Genomic DNA, 26,124 nt, shown 5'->3' with positions numbered 1-26,124 from the left:
AGATTCTCTGCTTTATTCAGTCATTCAAATTACTATACCATTATTATTTAAAGTCTTGTAGGACTTTTATGTGTACTTACAAAAGTCAGTGGACAGCAACATGATCCTTAGAATTTATTTAGTCAACAAGATTACAATAGTTTTCAAATGATATGGTTACAAAGTCAATAAACAAGACCATAAAATCCAAAGCAGCTAAAATTAAACAGTGATTTCAAAGTAATAATGAACATTTCCAAACCAGTTTCTTAAACAATTCTTCTATCTAACCACTGTTTGGAAAAACTTGTTTTCCTGACTTAACTTTGAACAAGATATTGACAAGTCATTCCATAAACAAACACTAATAAAAGGAAGCCACTTATTACACTCTTCAGCCTATACATGTTTCTCATAAAGTTGGTTATGCATATGGTTATGAGCAGAGTTTATTGAATAGTCTTAGTTGTGTATGTCTTAATGCTCAGACTTCGTCTGAAGAACACAAACCTAACAAGTTTTGTTATACCAAACTGCTTCACAACAACATGCCATAAACCTTGAGTTTCCATAAACATTCCCTCGTATCTCTTATCCATGAAGAAAAACAGCCCTTGAAACCACACAGTCATAAGACTAAACAACAATGGAAAAAATATAAAAAAAAACAACAATATAACAATGTAAATGAATAATCAATTAATTAATCAATGAAATGGATATATAAAAGACTATAATGATTATTATAAATGATATATGGTTAAATGGAATAATAAAATGATTAAATGGTTAATGATTATAAATGAATAAATGAATGAAGAATAAATGTGATGCGATCTGGGAAATCTCAGTCTGCTAAATCTTAGTGATGTCAGTGCCCTAAACGATATTATAATGGACTGTTTCACATCCAGAGATGAAGGATCGGATGATGAAGTTACTGAAGAGGAGGAGTCTGATGACAGTCTGTTTTAAACACAGTGCGCGAACAGTTGCGCTGCACTCGCTTTTACTACAAGGTACGCTGCATTTGTGCTATCTAAACATAAAATGGGCGATCAAAAGTTGGGAGACTATGCACGTGATAAACAACGGAAAAGAGACATTAGTCTGGTTGTGTAATGATGCAGCATAGCACTCCTAACTTGACAGACAGCTCTCGTTAAACCCATAAAGTGAAAGTGAAAGCCGTCTCACTTTAAGCCATTTTTCTCAAAATTCTGTTCCTGAAAAAATCGTCGCTATCAGCCAACTTTGGAAAGGGTTGAGCCCAGCTTTCATATGTGACCCTGGACCACAAAACCAGTCATAAGGGTTAATTTTTCAAAACTGAGCTTTATACATCATCTGAAACCTGCATAAATAAGCTTTCCATTGGTGCATGGTTTGTTAGGATAGGACAATATTTGGCAGAGATACAACTATTTTAATATATGGAATCTGAGGGTGCAAAAAAATAAAAATATTGAGAAAATCACCTTTAAAGTTGTCCAAATGAAGCTCTTACTAATGCATATTACTAATCAAAAAGTTTTTATATATTTACGGTAATTTTACAAAAAAATCTTCATGAAACATGATCTTTACTTAATATTCTAATGATTTTTGGCATAAAAAAAAAATAATTTTGACCCATACAATGTATTTTTGGCTATTGCTACAAATATACCCCAGTGACTTAAGACTGGTTTTATGGTCCAGAGTCACATATGATATCAAAACCTAAAAAAGGTCAGATTTTACCATGTGTTGGGTTTTCCTAGATCACATCACAAATGAAGAATAATAATAAAAAAGAAAGTAAAACACAACACAAATGTATAGCTGTTCTCTTGAAGCAAAACACACAGTTTGCATTTGAGGATTGTCTGATCCTTCATAGTGCTTCAAGAATACATGTACAAGAATGGGGAGTAATCCAGATCAGTGCAGAGCTCAGTGTTGTAAGCCCCCTCTTTCTAAAATCAGATTAAACACAGACATCAATATAATATAATAAAATATAATACACTGCCCTCCAACAGTTTGGAAACGCCCTAGAAAAGTGGGGTTTTGGACAATATTGGCATGAATCCTTTTTAATTTGTGATAATTTTGCACTGATAAGGGACAACACAAACTACGAAAACATATTTTATTACATAAACAGTTTATACATAGAAAAAACGTAAATTTTCGATTCATCAAAATATCCACCATCAGCAGCTATTACAGCTCTGCATAATCTGGGCCTAAATTCATTGTATTCTAAACTTAATTGGCAATCAGCTGTTGAAGCTATTAAGGTGTGCAGAACCAAAAATAGGCCAAGTTTAAACCAGTAACCAGGCATCACAGCTGGCAAAGGGGCATGTCTGACTGTGACATGCGTATATTGCCATTATTATGTAATCAAAATGAAAATTATTATTGCTGGCCTTCAATGATAATGTCAAGTTACTTTAATGTATTTGCACCAAAAAATGATAAGGATTTATGCTGATATCGTCCAAAACCACACTTTGCCAGGGGTGTTTTCAAACTCTTGGAGGGCAGTGTATTTTAAAACAACTGAATAATATGTTGCAAGACTCACTTTGCACATTTTAATTCCAGAGTGTTTTATTTCTGTATTTTTCTTCATTGTGTCCTGGATGATCTGTTGCACATGCTTGTGTATATTCATCTCCTGAGTCTGTTATGAGAAAGGAAAATACAAATTACATCATCCAGTAGTTTGAAGATTTCTAATTATCTTTTGATGTTAATCAATACAGTAATACCAAATAAACTTTATAAAAAAGTGTTCAGAAATGACTTCATGATCCTAGTGCTTCAAGAACATGTACATAATCTCAGTACCTGATATTTCTCGATGGAGTAATTCAGATCAGTGCAGAGGGCAATGTTGTCTGCTTCCTCTTTCTCTTCCTTTTTCTAAAATCAGATCAAACGCAGACATCAGTATACAGTGAGGAAAAAAATTATTTGATCCCCTGTTGATTTTGTACGTTTGCCCACTGACAAAGAAATGTTCTATATTTTAAATGGTAGGTATATTTGAACAGTGAGACCGAATAACAACAAAACGCATTTCAAAAAAAGTTATAAATTGATTTGCATTTTAATGAGTGAAATAAGTATTTGATCCCCTATATATCAATCAGCAAGATTTCTGGTTCCCAGGTGTCTTTTATACAGGTATTGAGCCGAGATTAGGAGCACTCTCTTAAAAGTATGGCCAAAACCAAAGAGCTGTCCAAGGATGACAGGGACAAGACTGTAGACCTACACAAGGCTGAAATGGCCTCCAAGACCATCGCTGAGCAGCTTGGTGAGAAGGCGACAACAGTTGGTGTGGTTATTCGCAAATGGAAGAAACACAAAATAACCGTCAGTCTCCCTCGGTCTGGGGATCCATGCAAGATCTCACCTCGTGGAGTTTCAACAATCATGAGACTGGTGAGGAATCAGCCCAGAACTACACGGGAAGATCTTGTCAATGATTTCAAGGCAGCTGGGACCATAGTCACCAAGAAAACAATTGGTAACACACTACGCCATGAAGGACTGAAGGGGCGATGGACGGGGCCATGTACTGTCATGGCCAAGGCTTTGAAAATGGGTTGTGGATGGGTATTCCAGCATGACAATGACCCGAAACACATGGACAAGGCAGAATAGGAGTGGCTCAAGAACAAGCACATTAAGGTCCCAGAGTGGCCTAGCCCTCCAGATCTTAATCCCATAGAAAATCTGTGATGAGCTGAAGGTTCGAGTTGCCAAATGTCAGCTTCAAAAAATGACTTGGAGAGGATCTTCAAAGCGGAGTGGGACAAAATCCCTCCTGAGATGTGTGCAAACCTGGTGGCTAACTACAAGAAACGTCGGATCTCTGTCACCCTGTTTACACTTGGTATTAAGATGCGTTTTGGTTGATCAGATCACAAGTGGACAATGGAGACACATACCCATTTACACCTAGCGTTGTAAAGTTATCATGCACCACTATTAAGCTCAGACAAATTTCACACGTTCGTATAATTAGACAAAAGAGAAAAATGCAGAGAGCAGCCGCTTTCGTTTTAGCAATCGTAGCCTCAAGACTCAAACACTGTGGATTTGCACTAGAAGTCAGGAGTGGTGGAACATTGTGCTCGCTACGTTTAATGATCATCAGTGGTTCGAACAAAAACAGTGGTTCGGTCAAAAGTGGGCAAGCTTTCGACAAGTTTTACACCCCTTTTACAACTGTACTTAAAGGGGTCATCGGATGCCCATTTTCCGCAAGTTGACATGATTCTTTAGGGTCTTAATGAAAAGTCTCTAATATCTAATATACTTTGATTAAAAATTCTCAATGGTAGTGTAAAACAACACCCTTTTTAACTTGCCAAAATCAGCTCTGCAAAAATATCCCATTCTGGTCGAGGCTGCTTTAAATGCAAATGAGCTCTGCTAGCCCCGCCCCTCTCTACTCTCTGTGGAGTGACGAGCCTGTTTACTTTAGCTGCTACTTTAGTCGGGAGTAAATGACGACCACTACATTCATTATAACATCCAGCAACACAACACCTCAATCGCTCAATTCTTGTCTAACTTACATCCCTGCTCTGGCATCGAAACATAGAGGTCTGACTGTTACAACTGATCTGAGGTAAGATGCTAATGTCAATCAACTATCGTGGAAGCGGCCTCTGTAGGTGTGACGCCAGAACGACAGGCATCTGAGAATGGTTCGATTTGAAAAAGGGGATATTATTTTTACAGATTAATTAAAAACCACAGCATGGATTTTTATCATTATAGGGTAGATTTGTACATACACTGCCAACACACATTAATGTTCAGACAACATGTAAAAGTGAACTTAGCATCCGATGACCCCTTTAACGTTGTCCACTTGTGATCAGATCGACGAAAACGTATGTTAATACCAGGTGTAAACAGGGCCTGTGATTGCCAGCAAGGGTTTTGGCACTAAGTACAAATCATGTTTTGCGAAGGGGTCAAATAATTATTTCACTCATTAAAATGCAAATCAATTTATAACTTTTTTGAAATGTGCTTTTCAGGATTTTTTTTTTGTTATTCTGTCTCTGACTGTTAAAATAAACTATTAAATTTTTAAAATTATAGACTGATCATTTCTTTGTCAGTGGGCAAACATAGAAAATCAGCAGGGGATCAAATATATTTTTTCCTCACTGTAATAGTTTAATAAATGAATATGTTGCAAGACTTACTTTGCTCGCTTTCATTTCAGAGTGTTTGATTTCTGTATTTTTCTTTATTGTGTCCTGAATGGTGTGCTGCACAAGCTGCACAAGCACAAGCATCTGCATCTCCTGAGTCTGTGATGAGAAGGGAAAATACAGATGCTTTACATCATCCAGTATGTTTTAAAAATATAGTATAATATAATATAATATGATACATAGGACTCACTTTGTTCATTTTCATTTCAAAGTGTTTGATTTCTTTATTTATCTTTATTGTGTCCTGGATCATCTGCTGCACAAGCTTGTGCATCTCCTGAATCTGTGATAAGGGGGAAAATACAGATGCTTTACATTACCAGCAGTTTTAAGATTTACTTTTCATTGTTGTTGTTGTAATTAACTGATCATTCTTTGTTACCTTCTCTTTAATCTTGTCTTCTGCAAGAACAGTGTTGTGGGTCTTGTGGTCTCCCTCAGTATAGGACTGACACACAGACATCTGATCATCTCCACAGAACATCTCCAGAGCTCTATGTTTCTGGATTATTTTAGGATTGATATCCTCCACAAGGTCAGTCATCATGACTTCCTTTATGTTTACAGCTTTCTCATGAGGCTTCAGTTTAGTCTCATGGTAGGAGCTCTGACACTTCAGCATTTCAGATTGAGACAATAGCTGCTCAAAATCTCTAAGATCCACTCTCTTGGTGAAATCTTCTTTGCAGCATGGACATGTGTTGTCATGACTGCTTTCCCAGCATTCCTTCAGGCAGGCCTTACAGAAGTTATGTCCACATGGGATCATCACAGGATCAGTGGACTCCTCCAGACAAATGAAACACTGAAGGTTTTCAGTCAGGACACTGCTTGAGGAAGCCACTACTGTAAAGAAAAGAAAAGAAAAACTACTTAACATACATTACAAAAACCTAAAAATAGTATGTGAACATAAAAACATAAATATTTATACATAAATATTTTTAAACTATCTGCAAACAGCTTCATTTAAAAAAAGAAGCTAATTTATCCATAAGTGTTAATATATTTACAGATAAAGATATAGGACGCTTTTTAGTGATGATAAAGACATTTATAATGTTTTAAAGATTTCTATTTTAAATAAAAGCTGTTCTTCTGAACTTTCTATTCATCAAAGAAACCTGAAAAAAATCTACTTAGCTGTTTTCACCATAATAATAAATGTTTTTTGAGCAGCAAATCAGAATATCAGAATGATTTCTGAAGGATCAGGTGACTAGAGTAATGATGCTAAAAATTCAGCCTTGAAGTCACAAGAATAAATTACATTTCAAATGATGTTATTTTAAATAATACAGCAAGTTTTTGCTGTACTTTGGATCAAATAAATGCAGGCTTGGTGGGCAAAAGAGACTTCTTTAAAAATTCTTACTGTTCAAAAACTTTTTACTGGTAGTGTATTTTATGAGAAGAATAGAAGATTTCAGTTTATTATTGATTACCTGAAGGTTTGCACAGAGTCTCTTCTTGGTCCTCAATTTTTAGTGGTTGTGAATATTCTGTGATCATGGACTCCCTTTTGTATCCTTTAAAAATTTCGAAAATGAAATTGAACTTGTGCCATGGACAAATGTGCCAAATGTAAATGCTTGTTTTATACAGCATTTTTGTCACTATTCAAACAAAGCATGCACAAAAATATACCTGTGTTTTTCTCAAAGAGTTGCACAATCTCTTTAAGAGCTGTGTTGCACCTTAGATCAGGACATTTGCTGAATGTTTCTTTACAGAATGGGCAGGTACAGTTCTGACTGTTGTCCCAGAACATTTCCAGGCAGACCTTACAGAAGTTGTGACCACATGGAGTGGTGACTGGATCATTAAATACATCCAGACAGATGGAACACTGGAGCTCCTCAGATAATGGACCACTAGTGCAGAACAGGCCTGAAAGGAAAAGAAATGTATTCACTTAAGAAATTCCTCAGTTTAAAAGTGCAGATTTTTCAGTTCTAAATTTAGCAAAGATTGTGCAGATCACAATACGTTTGTGAACATTAATGAAAAACACAAAAGTCTGTTGCACTCTAAAATATTTTCACTTTAAAAGACATGCCTACCTGTTGTGATTTTCTCAGAGAGTTGCACAATTTCTCTTAGAACTGTGTTGCTCTTTAAATCAGGTCTTTCGCTTAATATTTCTTTACAGTATGGGCATTTGTAATCCTGTTTGCTGCCCCAGCATTCTGTCAGACAGCTCTTGCAGAAGTTGTGTCCACATGAAGTGGTGACTGGATCTGTGAACACATCCAGACATACTGGACACTTGCACTCCTCAGTCAGAAGAGGAATGCTGTGGAGATCCATAACTGCAAAACAGGGAAATGACTTGCATTAAATAATCAAGTTAACACTCCTAACCCTAATATTCATTAAAATCATTGTAATGTAATGGCTTAACCTACTAGTTGTTCATGTGCAGTGAATTGAAAAACACATTTTATTATTGGATGGCTGTATGCACTGTAAGTTCAGAGTCAGACCACAAAGACTTACATGGCGGCAAATCAATACTGTCTCTTCTGCCATGTCTGCACTTTGATGGGGTTGTTGAGAAGGGTTCTTCCATTTCTTATACAATCCACCAGCTTATACAAGTTGTTGCAGAATTCATGTTATCTCATAATGGATGTCACCAGGCCTTCCCACTCCTTCACAGTACTCATTAACCAGTAAACATTAAAAAGCAAGTAATCATTATTTAAAGATAAAAATGAATAAATGAAGTTAATTCTCTTTTACAAGAATGACATGGCCAAATATGACAAAGTAAGATAGGTAACATACATTTTAATGACATGTCAGTTCAAAACAAGTTGTTTTCAGCTGAGATTTAGACAGGCCTTCAAGAAACACAAATGAATCGAATAAAAGACGGTTGTTCTGTGAATTGTTCTGTATGGTTGCAAACACCGCATAGGACTTCATGGTACTATACGAGAAGATACAATTGCTCACGAAGGAAAATAAACAATTATTTATTCTGAATATGCAATGTCAGTGGCCGAATGCAGAACAACACCGGAACACGGTTTCTAAACAAGCTTACTGACCCTTATTTTAACCTAAAAAGTGATTATCAAGTAGAATACCGAAATACTTAGGATGCAGAAAATGTTTTTGGGAGGAATTTGTGAAAAACTTACCAGTACCAGATTGAGTTCTATAACAACATCTACGCGAGAAAATGTCCTGCCTTTAATAGTTTCACTTTCTGCTATATACTACTTTATCTGCCCGTACTGTAAAGGATTTTTTTTAACCTGACCCCTAGCGGCTAGGATCGACCCAATTAATTGAAAAGAAAACGTGACAAACAACAGGGTCAAGATTTATCTCAACCTATGATAATGGCAGTGATGGAGATGAAATATAAGAGCAGGGCTGCAAACGTTTGAGTTCAGCTTGGAGTGACAATTCCCACAGCAGTCCCTCTAGGGATTTATCACTCCCGAAACTACGGCCATGTACAGGGTATATGGCTGTTAGCAGGACGAAAAACAAAACTTTTATTCAAATTCTGAAATGTAGCCTAGAAGTGCGAAAATAGCTCTTCCTTGATAATTACTTAAATGTGTCACTTACTTCAGTTCATCGCGTTCTCACAAAGTTCCTTTATAATCAATGAACCTCTTATTTACAGTGAGAGGACTGGCAAGTGTACAGAGGGAAAAATCCGTTGTTTAAGAGGTTAATCTTCAAATTCAGGCAAACTTTAACGCAATGGCCAGTCACAGGTGTTCAAGAAATCAACAAATACAGTGCTACTTGAAAGTTTGTGAGCTCTTTAGAATTTTCTATATTTCTGCATAAATATGACCAAAAAGTTCGTCAGATTTTCACACAAATTTTGAAAATTCACAAAGAGAACCCCATTAAACAAATGAGATGAAAATATGTACTTTATCATTTAGAAAAAGTTTAATTTGAGTTAATTTCAGTTAATTTGAAGGTCAAATTAGAGTCTGTTCAGACGTGTTTGCAGTCAGTAGGATGACAATAAGGTGTCAGTTTATGCCGTTTTATTAAAGGAACAGTGATTTATTAAAGTCTGATCATGTTTGTGAAAGTGAATCATGGCACAAACAAAGGAGATCTGTGAGGACCTCAGAAAAGTTGTTGTTGCTAATGGCTGGAAAAAGAGTTTGGACTTTACAAATCCACAGTCAGACAGTTTGAGTACAAATGGAGAAAATTCTAGACCACAGTTACCCTCCCCAGAAGTGGTCGACCAACAAAGATCACTCCAAAGCAAGATTGCACAGAACCCCAAAGATAACTTCTAACAAGCTTTTCTCACATTGGTTAATGTTGAAGTTCATGAGTCCATCATCAGGAGAGCCATTAACAGCCATGATGTGCATGGCAGGGTTGCAAGCTCTGTTTAGACTTTCTTGCCATATATTAAGTAAATATATTTACTTAATACGGTCCTCGATTTACTTAATAAATTGACATATATGAAGTACTCTGAAAAACATGCAGCTGGAAACATCTGACACACAGTGTTTGACTCAACAAAACAGCTCCAAAGGTCTCCTGTCTCCTGTGTTTCTGGCAAATAAAATCCTTCAGATTTTCAGATGAATACGGAAGTCACACTAGGCTTTTTCTCCTGGTCTCTGGTTTTGGAGAAAAGGTCAAGAACACACCTTTAACATCATGAAACACCGACCAAAATGTAAAATATTTTAAACATTTTGAAGTTAAAATCATTTTATGCCAGTCATTTTTTTTTTTCTATTATGTTGTCATTTACAGTATTCCTCACATGCCAATATTTATCCATCAATCAGTGTTATTTTAGTATCAATGAGTTATTTTAATGGAATTTAAGATTTATCCATGATACATATTGTTGAGCATTCGTGTGGGGTTAAAAAAGTAGATTAGAGCGCCATCTGCTGTTAAAAACCAAGCTCAGAATCGATTCGAGAGAGAATTTGTTTTCTGCATTTATTTATTGTCGAATTCATTGTTACAGCTAAACATAAGTCATGAGGCTCGTTAAAATATTTTATAAGATTCAAAATCACAAATTCTCAAAAAAAACCTAATAAGTTTTAAGATCAGCTCTATTTGAGGTTATTGTAATGAAAAAAACTGTCATTTATTACACTGACAATCATTCTTATTTTCTTCTTCTTCTTCTTCTTCACAAATAGTTGTAATTGACTGAAATCCACTTATCCATGCCGACAGGTGAAATGATCAGTGGTTCTGAATTTTTATCTCCATAATTAAAGCCCGGGCTGAAATACGGATAGAGTTTCTCAGTAAATGACTGACCAGTGAAAGAGTAGATGTGAGTCTTAGAGTTCACATCATAAAAGGAGACCAAACCCTCCTCATAATCCACAAACACACCCACCTTGTGGGGCTTGACTTTCAGACAGAGAGGGACAGACATACAGTCACATGCCTTATACTCACTACCATTCCTTAACCACAGAGTCCAGAGTCCGTACCTTGGACTCAGAGTAATTACTCCCTTCCTCTTAACAGACTCCTTCGCCACACCTAAATCCCAGTCAGTTTTCCCTTTCACCTGCACTTCAAAATAAAATTTCCCAGTGGAGAAGCCCTCCTTCCCCAGGACGCTGGGACATGTATCAAACCTCCATGGACTGTCTGGGACAGCCTGTCGTGTTTCTCCGCACACAGCTTGTTTGTCATCCTCAGACAAGAACAGTTTTGGATGAGCAGTGTCAGGATCCATAGTCACATTCACTGAGAGAGAGAGAGAGATCAGAACATACAATTTTTTTTGTAACACACTCTATGTGTGGTATGAAATAAACAAGACAACAATAGTATATGAACCTTTCATAAACTTTTTCCTTTTGTTATATTTTTCCCATTAAACCTGGAATTGGAAATGTTTAGCACTGAGTTCATTTAAAGTATATTTGCTACTTTCTAAAATAAATGCCCTTTATATATAGATTGTACTGTTGTTTTACTATTGTTCTAGAACTTCAACATTAAAATATAAATAACCATTATTACATATTTAAAATTATGTTAAAAAAAAAGGAAAAAATTGTTCTATTAATTTCTATTTTCTATTATTCATTTATTTTTTACATTATGGCTGTTCCATGTTTTTTTGCAGTGTCACTGAAGAGTTATGTGATGTGTGAAAATATCACTTGTAAGAAGAATTTGTGTGTGTAAATTCTAATCACACTGTAATTTTGTCAATTGATGTAAAACGTGTAAAAGTATTAATAATTTGTATGTATTTATTACTTTTATTAAATAAAAAAAAAAAACGTGATTTTCCATGAATGTTTATCCACAGCTGGATATTATTTGACATATTAGACTAGTCAGAAAAGTGAGTTTAAAGAGTTTTACAAGTTCATAGGGACAAAAGTGCCCATAGTTGAAGAAACACCCATATTTATTTGTGTATTTACGCATAAATGTAAGAAAATAGCATGGATGACTTGTACCTGTAAACTTCTCAATCTTCTTTAGCTCTGTGGAAACAATTTATATACTTGATTATTTATTTATACACTTGATCAATGTAAATTGGTAGAACTGTGCCAGCGTTAGCTTTAAATAATGTTGAATGCTTACAAAATAATTCTATTTCAATTTATTCACAATAAAAGGGCAAGAAAAATCAAGCTGTTTTCTAAACAAAGGAGCTTGAAGCTCACCAGTTTCTGTAATCTTCATCATTACACTATTGAGAATTTTTTGATGCTTTGTCAGGGCTCTCCTCAGACTGTCCTCTCTCAGATGAGTGTCAGTACTGATCTCAGCCCAGATCTTGGAGTCTAAAGGCGTGCACAGGGATGGATAAATCTACAGCAGAGAGAGAGAAAGAGAAATCTCTCAGCATGTTGAGTGTTATCCTGTGATGTGAGCAGACAGAGAGACACTGACCTGTAGAAGGTGCAGGTGATCTTCAGTGTGTGAGAGCTGCTCCAGCTCAGCGTTTCTTCTCTTGAGTTCAGCGATCTCCTGCTCCAGCTCTTTAATGAGCTCTTCAGCCTGTGTTTCTGCTGCTTTCTGCTTCTGCTCTATCACCTCCAGCAGCTCAGACTGACATCTCTCGATGGAGCAGATCAGATTGTTGAAAAGCTCAACAATGTCTGCTTCCTCTTTTTCTGAGCTTTGCTAAGGAAAGGACAATGTACAGTCGATCTCTTTATATGAGATTTACAGTTGAAGTCAAAAGTTTACATACACCTTGCAGAATCTGCTAAATGTTAATTAGTTTACCAAAGTAAGAGGGATCATACAAAATGCATGTTATTTTTTTATTTAGTACTGACTTTAATAAGATACTTCACATAGATGTTTACATATAGTCCACAAGAGAAAATAATAGTTGAATTTATAAAACTGACCTCTTTCAAAAAGTTTACATATGCTTGTATCTTTTTTTTTTTGTTTTGTTTAGTGATAGTTGTTCATGAGTCCCTTGTTTGTTCTGAACAGTTAAACTGCTTGCTGTACTTCAAAAAAGATGCTTCAGATCCCACAGATTCTTTGGTTTTTCAGCCTTTTTGTTTGTTTGAACCCTTTCTAACAATGACTGTATGATTTTGAGATCCATCTTTTCATACTGAGGACAACTGAGGGACTCATATGCAACTATTACAAAAGCAAACACTCACTGATGCTCCAGAAGAAAAAACAATGCATTAAGAGCGGGGGGTGTAAACTTTTGAACAGAATGAAGATGTTTACTGTACATTTTCCTTATTGTGCCTAAATATCATATTTTGTCATTTAGTACCATTCTTCAGAAGCTACAGAAGATACTTACATGTCAAAAATAAATTACATTTAACCTAATCTTTACATTCAAGAAGTTTTATGCATTGTGTTTCCTTCTGAAGCATCAGTGAGCGTGTGAACCTTCTGTAATAGTTGCATATGGGTCCCTCAGTTGTCCTTAGTTTGAAAAAATGGATCTCAAAAATATAATTGTTGGAAAGGGTTCAAATACGCAAAAATGCTAAAAAAACAAACAAAAAAACAAAACAAAGAATCTGTGGGACTTTAAGGATTTTTCTGAAGAACAGCGGGTAGTTTAACTGTTCAGGACAAACAAATAAATATAAATAAAATATACACTGTAGTTTGAATGATTTTTAAAGGGCTAGTTCAGCAAAAAATTAACATTTTGTTATTAATACTCACCCTCATGTCATTCCAAACCTTTCAAATGGTTAAATAGAAATGGTTGAATAAAGTCGTTATTTTTTTTCTCAGCACACAAAAAATATTCTCTTGGCTTCATAAACTGACAGTTAAACCACTGATGTCCTTACTATGTTTCTGTACAGAATTTTCATTTTTGGGTGAACCATCCCTTTAAATCGCTTTTGCATAAAATGTAAAAAATGTAAAAAATAAATGGGATCAATCAGTATTGAGTTCTGACCACATTAAAACATTAAAATTTGCAATGAACATACAACAAGACTAACCTTGCTGAGGTGTATCGAGCATTTGATCTCTTCAATTTTCTTCATCCTGCTCTGAATCATCAAATTAACCTCGACTTGTCTCCTCCCCAACTGAGACTGTGGACAGAAACAAAACTTTCTTTAAGGCAAAGTTTGAAAGCCTTTGAAAAACAAATAAACATTAAGCATCTATCACCTTCCGTTCTTCGCTTTCCTCCTCCACAGGAACAATCTTGTGGGCTTTGTGGTCTTTTGTCGTGCATGACAGGCACACACACTTCTGATCATCTCTGCAGAACAGCTCCAGCGGCCTCTCATGCTTCGGGCATATATAATCCTCCAGATTCTCCACAGGGTTGATAATCCTATGCTTCTTCAGTTTTGCTACAGTGTTATGAGGCTCTAGGTGTGTTTTACAGAAAGATCCTTCACAATGCAGGCAGGACTTTAAAGCTCCTCTCTTTATTTTTGTACAGGCATCACATGGTACTGTGCCAAGTTGGATAGGACTTTCCGCCCTCTTCAGTCCTTCAATGAGCTCTCTGAACTCTCTGTTGATGCCAAGTTCTGGTCTCAAGTGAAAGTCCGTCTTGCACAGTGGGCACTGAGGTCCTATACTGCTGTCCCAGTGTTGAGTGATACATTCCATGCAGAAGTTGTGTCCGCATGGAATGGTTGCTGGGTCAGTGAAGAAATCCTGACATATTGAACACAGGCACTGTTCTGCAACCTGAGAACTGATGGAACAAGCCATCGCTGGTGGAAGAAGAAAACAAAATGACTGTACAAACAAAGCTTGCATGCACTTTATCTCTACTTGCCCCTCCTTTTTAAACAAATTGAACTTGTCAAACCAGTTTTGATACAGGATGTGAAATGCAACAGATACTTTAATTGACATTACAATACAGATTTGCATGTAGTTACAAATGAAGTGTCTTTCAAATTTGCCTCAGTACAATTATTTATATATCAATAGAAATCATAATGAACACACACCAATCAAACAAGCACATACAAAGGAATACATTTCACTAACAAACTATTTGTTTCCTCACCTCTAGGTCTGTGTGGCTTCTTGTGTGTCCTTAGTGCATTTGTGGTGTAATTGCAGGAGGAAAGACAGCGTACATTGTCACATGTTCCTCACGTCACTTTTATGTGGCATTGTTACCCCTCCCATGCAATAATGTTGTAACTGATTGTATTCTGATGTATTGTGCAGAAACATGCTTTCATGTTTAGACTGACTTCACACTGCTTCAGTGAAAACTGATCCAGTTTCGAGTAAAATAATCTTAGTAAGAAACAATCTGTGAGAGGAAATCAGGGAAATCTTCACAAGTATATGTATCTGATGTGTTGTGCATAGATTATGTCTCATAAATCTTAAACATTATTAAAGAAGGAGCGTCAGCATGTTTACACTGACCTTGACAAACAGGTTAAAGGCTTTAAAATACACAATTATTCGTGTTTAAAGTGCAAACAAATATTTTCACATGCAAAAAAAATGTTAAAAATTATGTACCTGCAAAGCAAACACCACAACTCATTTTTCAGTGATTATCTAAATGATTTATTGTCACAACACAATACAGGCATGTTAACAAATGAACTTCTTAAATAATTTGAAATGAAGTGAATATAAGGAATAAAACTGATTTAACACCACGTAATAAAGATAAATGTTAATATGAATCAATGGGGACCATCTGGTTTTTAACAAATTATGTGCTTTAAAAGGGGGAAAATTATTTTTTTCAACATTCATTCATGTCTGCTCCAGCAGCAAGTTTAAAACACAATCAATGCACTGTAATGGAATGTCAAATGTATGGAAAAAATTATTATGGTTAATTAAGGGTAAAATAGAAACATTTTAAGTATGCAGTATGCCTAATGATCAAGCCAAGCTCAAATGCATGAAATCATGCAAATACTTGTACAGGAACCGATTAAGAGTCATTGTGTAAAGCAACTGCATTTGTTACACACAAACGCAGGAGAAAGCATTTAAAGGGTTAAAAATACCCTGTATATATATTCTGTATAACATAATGGTTGTTTATAACGGAGATCTTTAGCATACTGTATAATAAACTGTAAATACTTCAATAATCCTTTCAAGGATCTGCATTGGTCCAGTGAATAAACATATGAGACAATAGGCATAGATGTTCAGCTAAAATCTACAACAAAGTCTAAAATAGTACCCGAATTATCAGGATAAAATGTAACACTAACAGAGTTTGTTTAGACAAATGAACAGAAGACAATCTTAAGATTTTAAGGCTATGACCTAAAACACAAACTGCACAAAACATACACTATCGGTACAATGTAATAAATGTTCTCATTGTTTACTACAGTGTAGTATAAGACTAAAAGTGACAGAATGTAAAAAGTTGGTATTGCAGTGTCAGTGTTCCTAATTCCGAAATTAGTAGTTGCTTCAGGCAGCATCTGGGGAAAGCCTTTAAATTCCAAAAGCTTATGTGGAAACCTAAAAATACTCATTATGACACTAAATGTTGATGTGAAGTGAATGTGTGAATATGCATATGTGTGCATCTGACTGCAGAGAGGATAAAATGAACTTTGCATGGATTTGGCATAATCTGGCCCAATATGGACCTGTTTAGACCTTAGTACTGGCTTAATTATCGTTACCAAATACTGTGTTGAGTTGTTGGGTCACCCTAATGAAGGTTGTACGACGACTCAACTCTTTTAGTTTAGCAGCACCGACGTATGTGCAGGTGGAGCGAACTCCACCCAGCACATCTTTCACAGTCTCCTCCACAGGCCCTTTGTAAATCACTTCAACCGTTTTACCCTCCGACGCCCTGAAAACACAAAAATGACAATCAATATATTATTGATGATCCAAAAATCTCTGGTTACACTTTATTTTAAGGTGTTCTTGTTACAGTGTAATTATATATTTAAGTACTGAGTACCCCCTTGTCATCCAAGATGTTTATGTCTTTCTTTCTTCAGTCGTAAAGAAATTATGTTTTTTGAGGAAAACATTTCAGCATTTTTCTCCTTATAACGGACTGATATGGTGCCCCAATTTTGAACTTCCAAAATGCAGTTTAAATGCGGCTTCAAACGATCCCAGCCGAGGAAGAAGGGTCTTATCTAGCGTAAAGATGAGTTATTTTAATAAAAAGAATACAATTTATATGCTTTTTAATGCCAAACGCTTGTCTTGTCTTACTCTGCTTGGACTGTTTTTTCCAGTTCATGACAGTTAGGGTATGTCGAAAAACTCCCATCTCATGTTCTCCCTCAACTTCAAAATCGCCCTACATCGCTGTTTTACCTTTTTTGTTAAGGGTGTTTGATCTTCTTTGCATGTTCACATTGCAAAGACTGGGTCGGTACTTCTGCAGTGATGTAGGATGATTTTGAAATGATTTTTGAAGTTAATACGATTGAAGATTTTCGACATACCCTAACGGTCTTGAGTCAGAATACACAGTTCATGGAGAGAAAGGCGAGACGAGCGTTTGAGATTAAAAAGTATTTAAATTTTATTTTTTTTAATGAAAATCACAGATCGCTTTCCTAGATAAGACCCTTCTTTGTCAGCTGGGATTGTTTAAAAACGCATTTGGGATCATTTGAAGTGTAATTATGCATAATTAATTGTTATTATAATAGTACGTACATGTAACAAGGACAGTGTTACCAAATATCTTTTTTTAAACCAGAATGCACAGTTTTAAATCAAACTGGGCATTAGATTTAATATTCCAGCCTAATTTCTGACACTTTTGAAAGAGAACAAAAACAAAACAACTAAATTAAGCTGGATGATGACAATACTGTCTTCTGTATAGGTGCTTTATACCGGAATCAAATTCATTTTATAATGGATGGATTTTATAACACCACCACTGTTATTAAAAATGAACTGAATCATAAGGAACTGCGTTAGAATTTGAATTTCTCATATCTGTAGAAATTTGTAGCATTGATTCTGTTATATTTCTGTTTATTATTCTCAAGCTGCTTTAATTTTATTTAAATTTAAATGAATGCAACTTTATTGCTTACTTGTCAAATAATATTTGTTATGTATTTTTCAAAACGCTACATAAAATAATCCACAAGCTCCAGCATGATAGCATCTCTCATGAGCATACCTGTACTCTGCTACGCCTCCTGCATGCTTCTTCATGGCCGTGTCTGAGCTCATGCCGTAGAACAGTTTGTACTTCTTGCCATTTTTCTCTATGATTTCGCCCCCACTCTCAGAATGACCAGCAAGCATTCCACCCAGCATCACAAAGTCAGCTCCCGCCCCTGTCGCACAGTTTAGCCACTCAAATTAAGGTTGACGTGACCAACATCTAAAAAATTTGGCCTGGACATGTAGAAAGGCAACAAGTAACGACCAAATACAACGTTTCTGGCTACGATGTCTTGCTTTCTTGTTTTATGCCATTATTATAATACACTGCTACCAAAACTCACCAAATGCTTTAGAGACGTCGCCTGGGCAGGTGCATCCCCCATCCTACAGCGAGATGAAAAACAGATGAGTCCCACAAATACACGATCAAAGCTTCTGTGTCCACAAAACACGCAAGCGGCATGGTCTGTTAATTTTCACCGCTAACTCTATAAAGCCTGACATTTTGTCAGAAAAAAACATTTGTTTAAAGTGGAAAGGCTTATTGAACCTTCAGACAAAATATAAAAGAAAAAAAATCTATAAAAATGTGTTTGTTTTTTGTCCATATTTAATACATCAGGCTTTTATGGCCCCTGTAATATAGTGAGAATATGGAGCTCATACTTTAGAAGGAAAAACACTTAAATTTAATTTAAATTTAATATTGTATGTGTTTTTTATTTATATGGACAAAAAGTAACATTTTGATAGCTAATGGTATAAGATTTTTATAAACGTTTAAGAGACCGCTTACATAAAACGCATAAAAATATCAGTCGATCTATATTTCACAATAGGAGTTAGATGTAGTAAGTTATATTTAAATGCTTAGTTTTATGATCAAAGCTCTGTAGTTGTAATTTTTTTAGGCGCAATGCCATAATGATTAAGAGATGAATAAAATAAACTTATTTGAAAAGCCTGTTGTATTATATTTGATCATATATACATGATTTTTCTAAAACATGATATATGGATAATCAAGTAAACCTATGCTGTTTCAGTCCAATAAATGTTCATCTTAAAATATTATTAACAATATTATCCTTATTCTTACACTACCAGCCAAAAGTTTTTAATGTTTCTTAAAGATGTCTCTTCTGCTCACCAAGATGGCATTTATTTGATCCAAAATACAGCAAAAACAGTAAAAATATTGAAATATTTTTTACTATTTAAAATAATATATTTTAAAATGTAAATTATTCCTGTGATTTCAAAGCTGAATTTTTAGCGTCATTACTCCAGTCACATTCAGAAATCATTGTAATATTCTGATTTGCTGCTCAAAAAACATTTATTATGTTGAGAACAGCAGAGTGGAATTTTTTCAGGTTTCTTTGATGAATAAAAAGTTCAGAAGAACAGCTTTTATTTAGAATAGAAATCTTTTGTAACATTATAAATGTCTTTATCATCACTTTTGATCAATATTAAAGCATCCTTGCTAAATAAAAAATATTCATTCTTCTAATTTATTTATAAATTATATTTATCTATAATTTCATCCCCCCATATATATATATATATATAACTCCAAGCTTTTGAATGGTATAGTGTATAATGTTACAAATGCAATTTACTTCACATAAATGCTGATCTTTGGATCTTTCTATTCATCTAGAAATAATATAGTTTTAAATATTGATGATAAAAATAATAAAAATGTTTCTTGAACAGCACATCAACATATTATGATTTCTAAAGGATTGAGTGACACTGAAGACTGGAGTAATGATGCTGAAAATTTAGCTTTGATCACAGGAATAAATTACATTTTTAAAATACATTCAAATAGAAAGCAGTTATTTTACATAGTAAAAATATTTCACAATATTACTGCTTTTGCTGTATTTTGGATCAAATAAATGCAGGCTTGGTGAGCAGAAGAGACTTCTTTAAAAAACATATAAATCTTTTGACTGGTAGTGTATGTTTACTTCCTAACTCAACTAGTAGTAGAAAAACAAGAGTCTCACAGATATGATGTGTCCACCCAGGCCGTGTGCAGCATCAGCACACTCAATGACTGCGCTCAGCTGAGGATAACCTACACCGGTCTTCTTACGAGTGGTGCATACAGAACCTACACACACATAAATATAAGTGAAACTGGTGCAATATGAATCTGAACACCATCTGAAACTCTGGTAATAGACGACTGATGATGGTACCTGGTCCAATGCCAACTTTGATGATGTCAGCACCAGCAAGAATCAGCTCTTCAACCATCTCTCCTGTGACCACATTGCCAGCCTACAAAACACAAACAGATCTCAGAATATTAAGTTGATTGTTAATGAGAAAATGTCAATAGAAAAAGTATCTGTTGACAGGTAACTGACCATGATAGTGTGCGTAGGGTACTTCTGCCTCACATCTTTGACAAAGTTGACAAAGTGTTCAGAGTAGCCATTGGCAACATCCACACATATGTACTGAATCTGAGGTACAGCAGCCAGAATGGCCCCCAGTTTCTCAAAGTCCCCATCACCCGTCCCCGTGCTGACTGCTACACTCTGGAGAAACAAAGAAAGAATGTCAAACCATTTAAATATCAATAATCTAGAGATTTGTTGATTAAATCTAAAATCTAGCAAAGATGTCACTCACCTGTAAGCATTCTGGGTGCTTGGTTGCAAACTCCTTCCAGTCATCCACACAATAATGCTTATGGATGGCTGTAAAGAGAGTAAACTACAAGAAAAATACAAAAAAAAAAAAGTTAATTCCAAAATAACAATTCAAAACTAAATTCTGGCCACCAAAAATAAATTAAACATTTATTTTTCATGCATTTCTTGAAGTCAAAAGTTTACATACACCTTGCAGAATCTGCAAAATGTTGATTCTTTTAGCAAAATAAGAGGGATCATACAAAATGCATGTTATTGTTGATTTTGTCCTGACCTGAATAATATTTCACATAAAAGATGTTTACATATGGCCCACAATAGAAAATAATAGTTGAATTTATAAAAATGACCCCTATCAAAAGTTTACATACACTTGATTCTTAACACTGTGCTGTTACTTGAATGATCCACAGCTGTGCTTTTTTGTTTAGTGATAGCTGTTCTTGAGTCCCTTGTTTGTCCTGAACAGTTAAACTGCCCCCTGTTCTTCAGAAAAATCCTTCAGGTCCCACAAATTCTTTGGTATTCCAGCATTTTTGTGTATTTGAAACCATTTGTAACATGAGGGTAAAATAAATGTATTTTGTCTTCTGGGAAACATGCAAGTATCTTCTGAAGGGTAGTAGTAAATGAAAAAAATATGATATTTAGGCAAAATAAGAAAAATATTCATTCTGTTCAAAAGTTTTCACCCCCAGCTCTTAATGCATCATTTTTCCTTCTGGAGCATCAGTGAGCCTTCTGTAATAGTTACATATGAGCCCCTCAGTTGTCCTCAGTGTACAGTCTCATACACACTCTGACAAAAGTCTTGTCGCCTATCCAAGTTGTAGGAACAACAAATAATAACTTGACTTCTAGTTGATCATTTGGAATCAGAAGTGGCTTATATGAAAGGCAAAGGCCTCTAGATTACACATATTTTACCTAAATAAAATCTTATTATGCCTTGATTTTTAATTATTTAATTAGGACAGAAAGGTCAGACTTTGCTTAGACAAAAGTCTTAACAGAAATAATGTACAGTACAGAACATAAAGTCATGGTGCAGTGGAAAAAGAATTAATACTGTATATGACTCCCATGAGCTTGGAGGACTGCATCCATACGTCTCGGCAATGACTCAAATATCTTATTAATAAAGTCATCTGGAATGGCAGAGAAAGCATTCTTGCAGGACTCCCAGAGTTCATCAAGATTCTTTGGTTTCATCTTCAATGCCTCCTCCTTCATCTTACCCCGGACATGCTCAATAATGTTCATGTCTGGTGACTGGGCTGGCCAATCCTGGAGCACCTTGACTTTCTTTGCTTTCAGGGACTTTGATGTGGAGGCTGAAGTATGAGAAGGAGCGCCATCCTGCTGAAGAATTTGTCCTCTCCTGTGGTTTGGAATGTAATGGGCAGCAAGAATGTCTTGATACCTCAGGCTGTTGATGTTGCCATCCACTCTGCAGATCTCTTGCACGCCCCCATACTGAATGTAACCCCAAACCGCGATTTTTCCTCCACCGAACTTGACTGTTTTCTGTGTGAATCTTGGGTCCATGCGGGTTCCAATAGGTCTTCTGCAGTATTTGCGACGAGTGGGATGTAGATGATTCATCGGAAAAAAAATCAACCTTCTGCCACTTTTCCACAGTCCATCCTTCCTGCAAGCTGTAGGCCTTGGCAAATGCAACACGATTTTTTAGTTGCCTTCTGTTTAATGCTGGTTTCTGAGCACTAATTCGGCCATTGAGACCACTGCGTGAGAGAATTCGACAGACTTCTTGTAGATACAGGGGTTTCTGGTGACCAGTTGTTATGTAGCTCTGCTTCAGTTGAAAAAGGGCTGGCCCTGGACTGTCCAATCAACGGTCCTCTCGAACAGTTGTCTTATGGGGTCTGCCTGACCTGAGCCTGTCATGAACTTCACCAGTTTCTTCAAATCTTTTTCTTATCCTCTCCACTTGACGTTTAGACACATTAAAGATGCCTGCCACCTCAGGAGGAGACTTGGTCTTCAGGCTCTTGATGATCAGCACTTTGGTCTGTGGTTGCATCTTTGGCATGCTGTCAGGTCAGGATGCATTTCAAATGAAGGCTGGGTGTGCTGGGGTTTTTCTACACACCTGGGAATGTGCTGATTACAGTATTTGTCACAGGTGACGCTCTAATCTGTGATTGGTTGAATCCTTTAAAGATGTGACGAGACTTTTGTCTAAGCAAAGTCTGACCTTTCTGTCCTAATTAAGTAATTAAAAATCACGGCATGATAAGATTTTATTTAGGTAAAATAAGCGTAATCTAGAGGCCTTTGCCTTTCATATAAGCCACTTCTGATTCCAAATGATCAACTAGAAGTCAAGTTATTATTTGTTGTTCCTACAACTTGGATAGACGACAAGACTTTTGTCAGGGTGTGTACAGTCATTGTTTAAAAGGGTTCAAATACACAAAAATGCTGGAAAACCAAAGACCTGAAGGATTTTTCTGAAGAAAAGATGTTTGTTTAGAATTCTGTTGAGACTGTATGAAAATCAGAAGAGTTCATCCATACCTGATGTAAGGCTAAAGCCATTTCAAAAGTCCCCACGGTGTCCATGTTAGCAGCTATGATGGGAATCCCACGGTAGCTTCCCTTTGAGTTTCTGAATGTAAAACTGCGCATGAGATCCACCTGAAACAGATGAGAGACAGAAGAGAGTGTGAAAAGCAATAAAAGTCCACAGACCAAACTAATACTTCATATGTCACCTATTATGCAAATAAATAAGAGTGACTAACCTCACTGCGAGATTTGAGAGTGCTTCTTTTGGGTCGAAGCAGCACGTCCTTGAAGTCGAGTTTGATATCATTTTCAATTCGTGGCATGGCTGTTGATCAGGATGGCCTTGAGACTGTTCTAACTGTTTCTCACTGTCTGCAAAAACAAAAGACAAGGGAAAGATAAACATTCCCACTCCTTCAGTTATGGGAGCTGCAGATGCTGAAGAAGTGGGGAGGGTGATACACTGAGACAGGAAATATACTTTTTATAATTACTTCAAAACTCTAAATCTATGATTAAACATTTTGTGATACCAAATAGCTATTCCAGACAGCAGCGTAAAGCAATGTGCCACAAAAAATAAAATGACCCTAGATGTCTCACATCTGGTTCTGTTCTGCACATGTCAGATAACCTAGGCCACAAGAGCATAATGGCTGATCTTCTGTCATCGTGACATTTTTTTTGCTCTCCATTACAAACAGTTGCACCTCTGACCTTATATACATACGCCACAAAATAAATATTTTCCTACCTATAATTGCAGACGAGCACCTCCTTCGAAGGCTGCATGGAAGAGAATGAAACCTGTTTCCGGGTTGGAGGCGGTAATTTTAAGAGGCCGGATGTTTACGGTTGTCAGCGCATGTACTGTAGTTTTTGTTCTGACGGTTAGCGCATAAATTCAAGGTCAAACGTTCGGTGAAAAAACAAACACACATTACGGTCGCAAGAAATGTCGCAAATTTAATTTTTCCCGGTCAGTTTGAATTCAACCGAAAGATTTTGTTATTTACAGTTAGCTAAGTAAGTTGTAAGTATTTAAATAATAAAATATAAAACAATTAGTTAATTTCACAAAATTCTAAATCGTCGTCTGGCATCGAAAACCGTTATTTTCCACACAGTCCGTCGGAACGTTTCCTACAGACACTAGAATGGTAGGAATTATTTTTTAGTAACGCAGGAACTTCGGTGGGCAAATTGTGGGAATAATTTGATTAGAGGTGTCTAAACTTCTTCCACCGTAAATTAATTACATTCGCATAAAATTCCCTGCATGTTTTTCTAGAGCAGAAGAAGCCACAATGCTAATTAAAGTCAAGGTAAGAACAGCTATTTCATTCAGCACAGTTCTTATCGTCAGTATGGTTCTAGTCAGAGCTAGTGCAATTATTTATTATTAATTATTAAATATGGTAAGGCATTGCGAATCATAAAAGCAGCATTTTATTACAATATGACGTACACAGATAATATTATAACAAACTGTGGTATGTAAATGCTAAAAGAGCCATTCAGAGGGAAATCTCATGTTTGTCGTCGTCGTTGTTTTTAAGACACTCACTGGCAAAGAAATCGAGATTGACATCGAGCCCACAGACAAGGTACAATACAAAAATGTTTACTGATTTATAGCAAATGTTAAAGGACGGACATTAAAGTGCATTTTATTCAGGTGGAGAGAATAAAAGAGAGAGTGGAGGAGAAAGAGGGAATCCCACCCCAGCAACAGAGACTCATCTACAGTGGAAAACAGATGTAACTTAAGTCATTTATGCACACGTTCATCTCGCTCCTATAACATTTGTGTATTTTTATTCTAAACCCTTCATCTTCTCCACCTCAGGAATGATGAGAAAACAGCAGCTGATTACAAGATCCAGGGTGGCTCTGTGCTGCATCTGGTTCTTGCGCTAAGAGGTGGACAGGTCCACCAGCATCCCAGCAGTCTCCTTTCATCTATGTAACCGTCACTCCTGCCTTTGCCACCTTAGATAGCCCATATATTCACACATGTTGCCAGAAACCATTTGTATCATCTGGACTGACAAGTGGCAGCCATTGCATTCTATTTCTTGGAATATTCATCAGCTTTTTCCTGTTAATGCCACTCCTCCTTAATTTGTTAAGAGCATGATTGTGCTCTTTTTGTTAAGTTTACAAGATGTGTTAAAAATCAAAGTGGAACTGATGTATCAGTTTGTCAATAAAAATTGATGCAACCATTGAAGCACGTAACAATGTTGATTCTTTCATCATTCTAAAGGTTTTCAGGTTATCCTCAATTGCTTTGACTCAGTTATTAAATAAGAATGTTTGTCTCAAAACAATAAATTTAGATTTTTGAACAATTAGATTATTGTTCACACCATACACTACCAGTCAAAAGTTTTTGAACAGTAAGATTTTTAATGTTTTTTTTTAAGAAGTCTCTTCTGCTCACCAAGCCTGCATTTATTTGATCCAAAGTACAGCGAAAAACTCTGAAATATGTTTACTATTTAAAATAACTGATTTCTATTTAAATATATTTTAAAATGTAATTTATTCTTGTGATTTCAAAGCAGAATTTTTAGCATCTTTACTCCAGTCACATGATCCTTTTGCTACTCAAAAAACATTTATTATTAATATTATTATTATGTTGAAAACATATTTTTCAGGTTTCTCTGATAAATAGAAAGTTCAGAAGAACAGCATTTATCTGAAATAGAAATCAACACATTATATATGTCTATATCAAAACTTTTGATAAATTTAAAGCATCCTTGCTAAATAAAAGTACTAATTTCTTCTATAATTTCTTTCCCAAAAAATAAAATAAAATTACACTGACTCCAAGCTTTTGAATGGTATAATGTATAATAATACAAAAGCTTTTTATTTCAGATAAATGCTGATCCTTGGGTCTTTGTATTCATCAAAGAATCCTGAAAAAAGTACTCAACTGCTTTAAGTATTGATAATAAATGTTTCTTGAACAGCAAATCAGCATATTACAATGATTTCTGAAGGATCATGTTTTCTAAAGACTGGAGTAATGATGCTGAAAATTTAGCTTTGATCACAGGAATAAATTACATTTTAAAAATATTCAGTTAGAAAGCTGT

General features: G+C 35.7%; 4 protein-coding genes across 8 annotated transcripts; 1 reads left to right on the top strand and 3 right to left on the bottom strand.

Moving 5' to 3' along the window:
• Positions 1-101: 101 nt before the first annotated feature.
• Positions 102-8,454, bottom strand: zgc:153151 (uncharacterized protein LOC751646 homolog). Of its 5 annotated transcripts, XM_051115624.1 has the most exons (12): positions 8,366-8,454; positions 8,007-8,062; positions 7,716-7,880; positions 7,280-7,528; positions 6,864-7,106; positions 6,662-6,745; positions 5,599-6,062; positions 5,407-5,499; positions 5,205-5,312; positions 2,821-2,895; positions 2,555-2,653; positions 102-1,937 (listed from the first exon to the last, which is right to left on the bottom strand). In XM_051115624.1, the coding sequence occupies exons 3-12, from the start codon at positions 7,786-7,788 to the stop codon at positions 1,866-1,868; spliced, it is 1,560 nt and encodes a 519-aa protein (XP_050971581.1). In that variant the 5' UTR covers positions 7,789-7,880; positions 8,007-8,062; positions 8,366-8,454; the 3' UTR covers positions 102-1,865. The 5 variants fall into 5 exon arrangements, with proteins under 5 accessions (XP_050971581.1, XP_050971578.1, XP_050971577.1 ...); XM_051115621.1 differs by lacking the exon at positions 8,007-8,062; XM_051115620.1 differs by lacking the exon at positions 8,007-8,062 and having other exon boundaries at positions 7,716-7,894; positions 8,371-8,418.
• An 805-nt stretch (positions 8,455-9,259) lies between these two features.
• si:ch211-216p19.6 (E3 ubiquitin-protein ligase TRIM39) lies at positions 9,260-14,812 on the bottom strand. The gene is made up of 7 exons (XM_051113967.1): positions 14,713-14,812; positions 13,851-14,410; positions 13,676-13,771; positions 12,120-12,353; positions 11,891-12,038; positions 11,678-11,704; positions 9,260-10,949 (listed from the first exon to the last, which is right to left on the bottom strand). Exons 2-7 carry the CDS (start codon positions 14,406-14,408, stop codon positions 10,375-10,377), a joined length of 1,638 nt encoding a protein of 545 aa, XP_050969924.1. The 5' UTR covers positions 14,409-14,410; positions 14,713-14,812; the 3' UTR covers positions 9,260-10,374.
• Positions 14,813-16,221: 1,409 nt separating this feature from the next.
• Positions 16,222-23,849, bottom strand: gmpr2 (guanosine monophosphate reductase 2). Its single transcript, XM_051115706.1, has 10 exons — positions 23,766-23,849; positions 23,248-23,383; positions 23,021-23,140; positions 20,457-20,540; positions 20,189-20,362; positions 20,018-20,099; positions 19,823-19,929; positions 18,143-18,185; positions 17,812-17,971; positions 16,222-16,503 (listed from the first exon to the last, which is right to left on the bottom strand). Exons 2-10 carry the CDS (start codon positions 23,332-23,334, stop codon positions 16,314-16,316), a joined length of 1,047 nt encoding a protein of 348 aa, XP_050971663.1. The 5' UTR covers positions 23,335-23,383; positions 23,766-23,849; the 3' UTR covers positions 16,222-16,313.
• A 322-nt stretch (positions 23,850-24,171) lies between these two features.
• On the top strand, positions 24,172-25,244 carry nedd8 (NEDD8 ubiquitin like modifier). Its single transcript, XM_051115708.1, has 4 exons — positions 24,172-24,336; positions 24,571-24,618; positions 24,690-24,772; positions 24,861-25,244. The coding sequence occupies exons 1-4, from the start codon at positions 24,319-24,321 to the stop codon at positions 24,979-24,981; spliced, it is 270 nt and encodes an 89-aa protein (XP_050971665.1). The 5' UTR covers positions 24,172-24,318; the 3' UTR covers positions 24,982-25,244.
• The last annotated feature ends 880 nt before the right edge of the window (positions 25,245-26,124 follow it).

The sequence above is a fragment of the Labeo rohita genome, chromosome 7 (genome assembly GCF_022985175.1).
Source record: "Labeo rohita strain BAU-BD-2019 chromosome 7, IGBB_LRoh.1.0, whole genome shotgun sequence".
NCBI lineage: Eukaryota > Metazoa > Chordata > Actinopteri > Cypriniformes > Cyprinidae > Labeo > Labeo rohita.
Note: the sequence above shows the minus strand (reverse complement) of the source record. Positions and strands in the feature narration are given on the sequence as shown.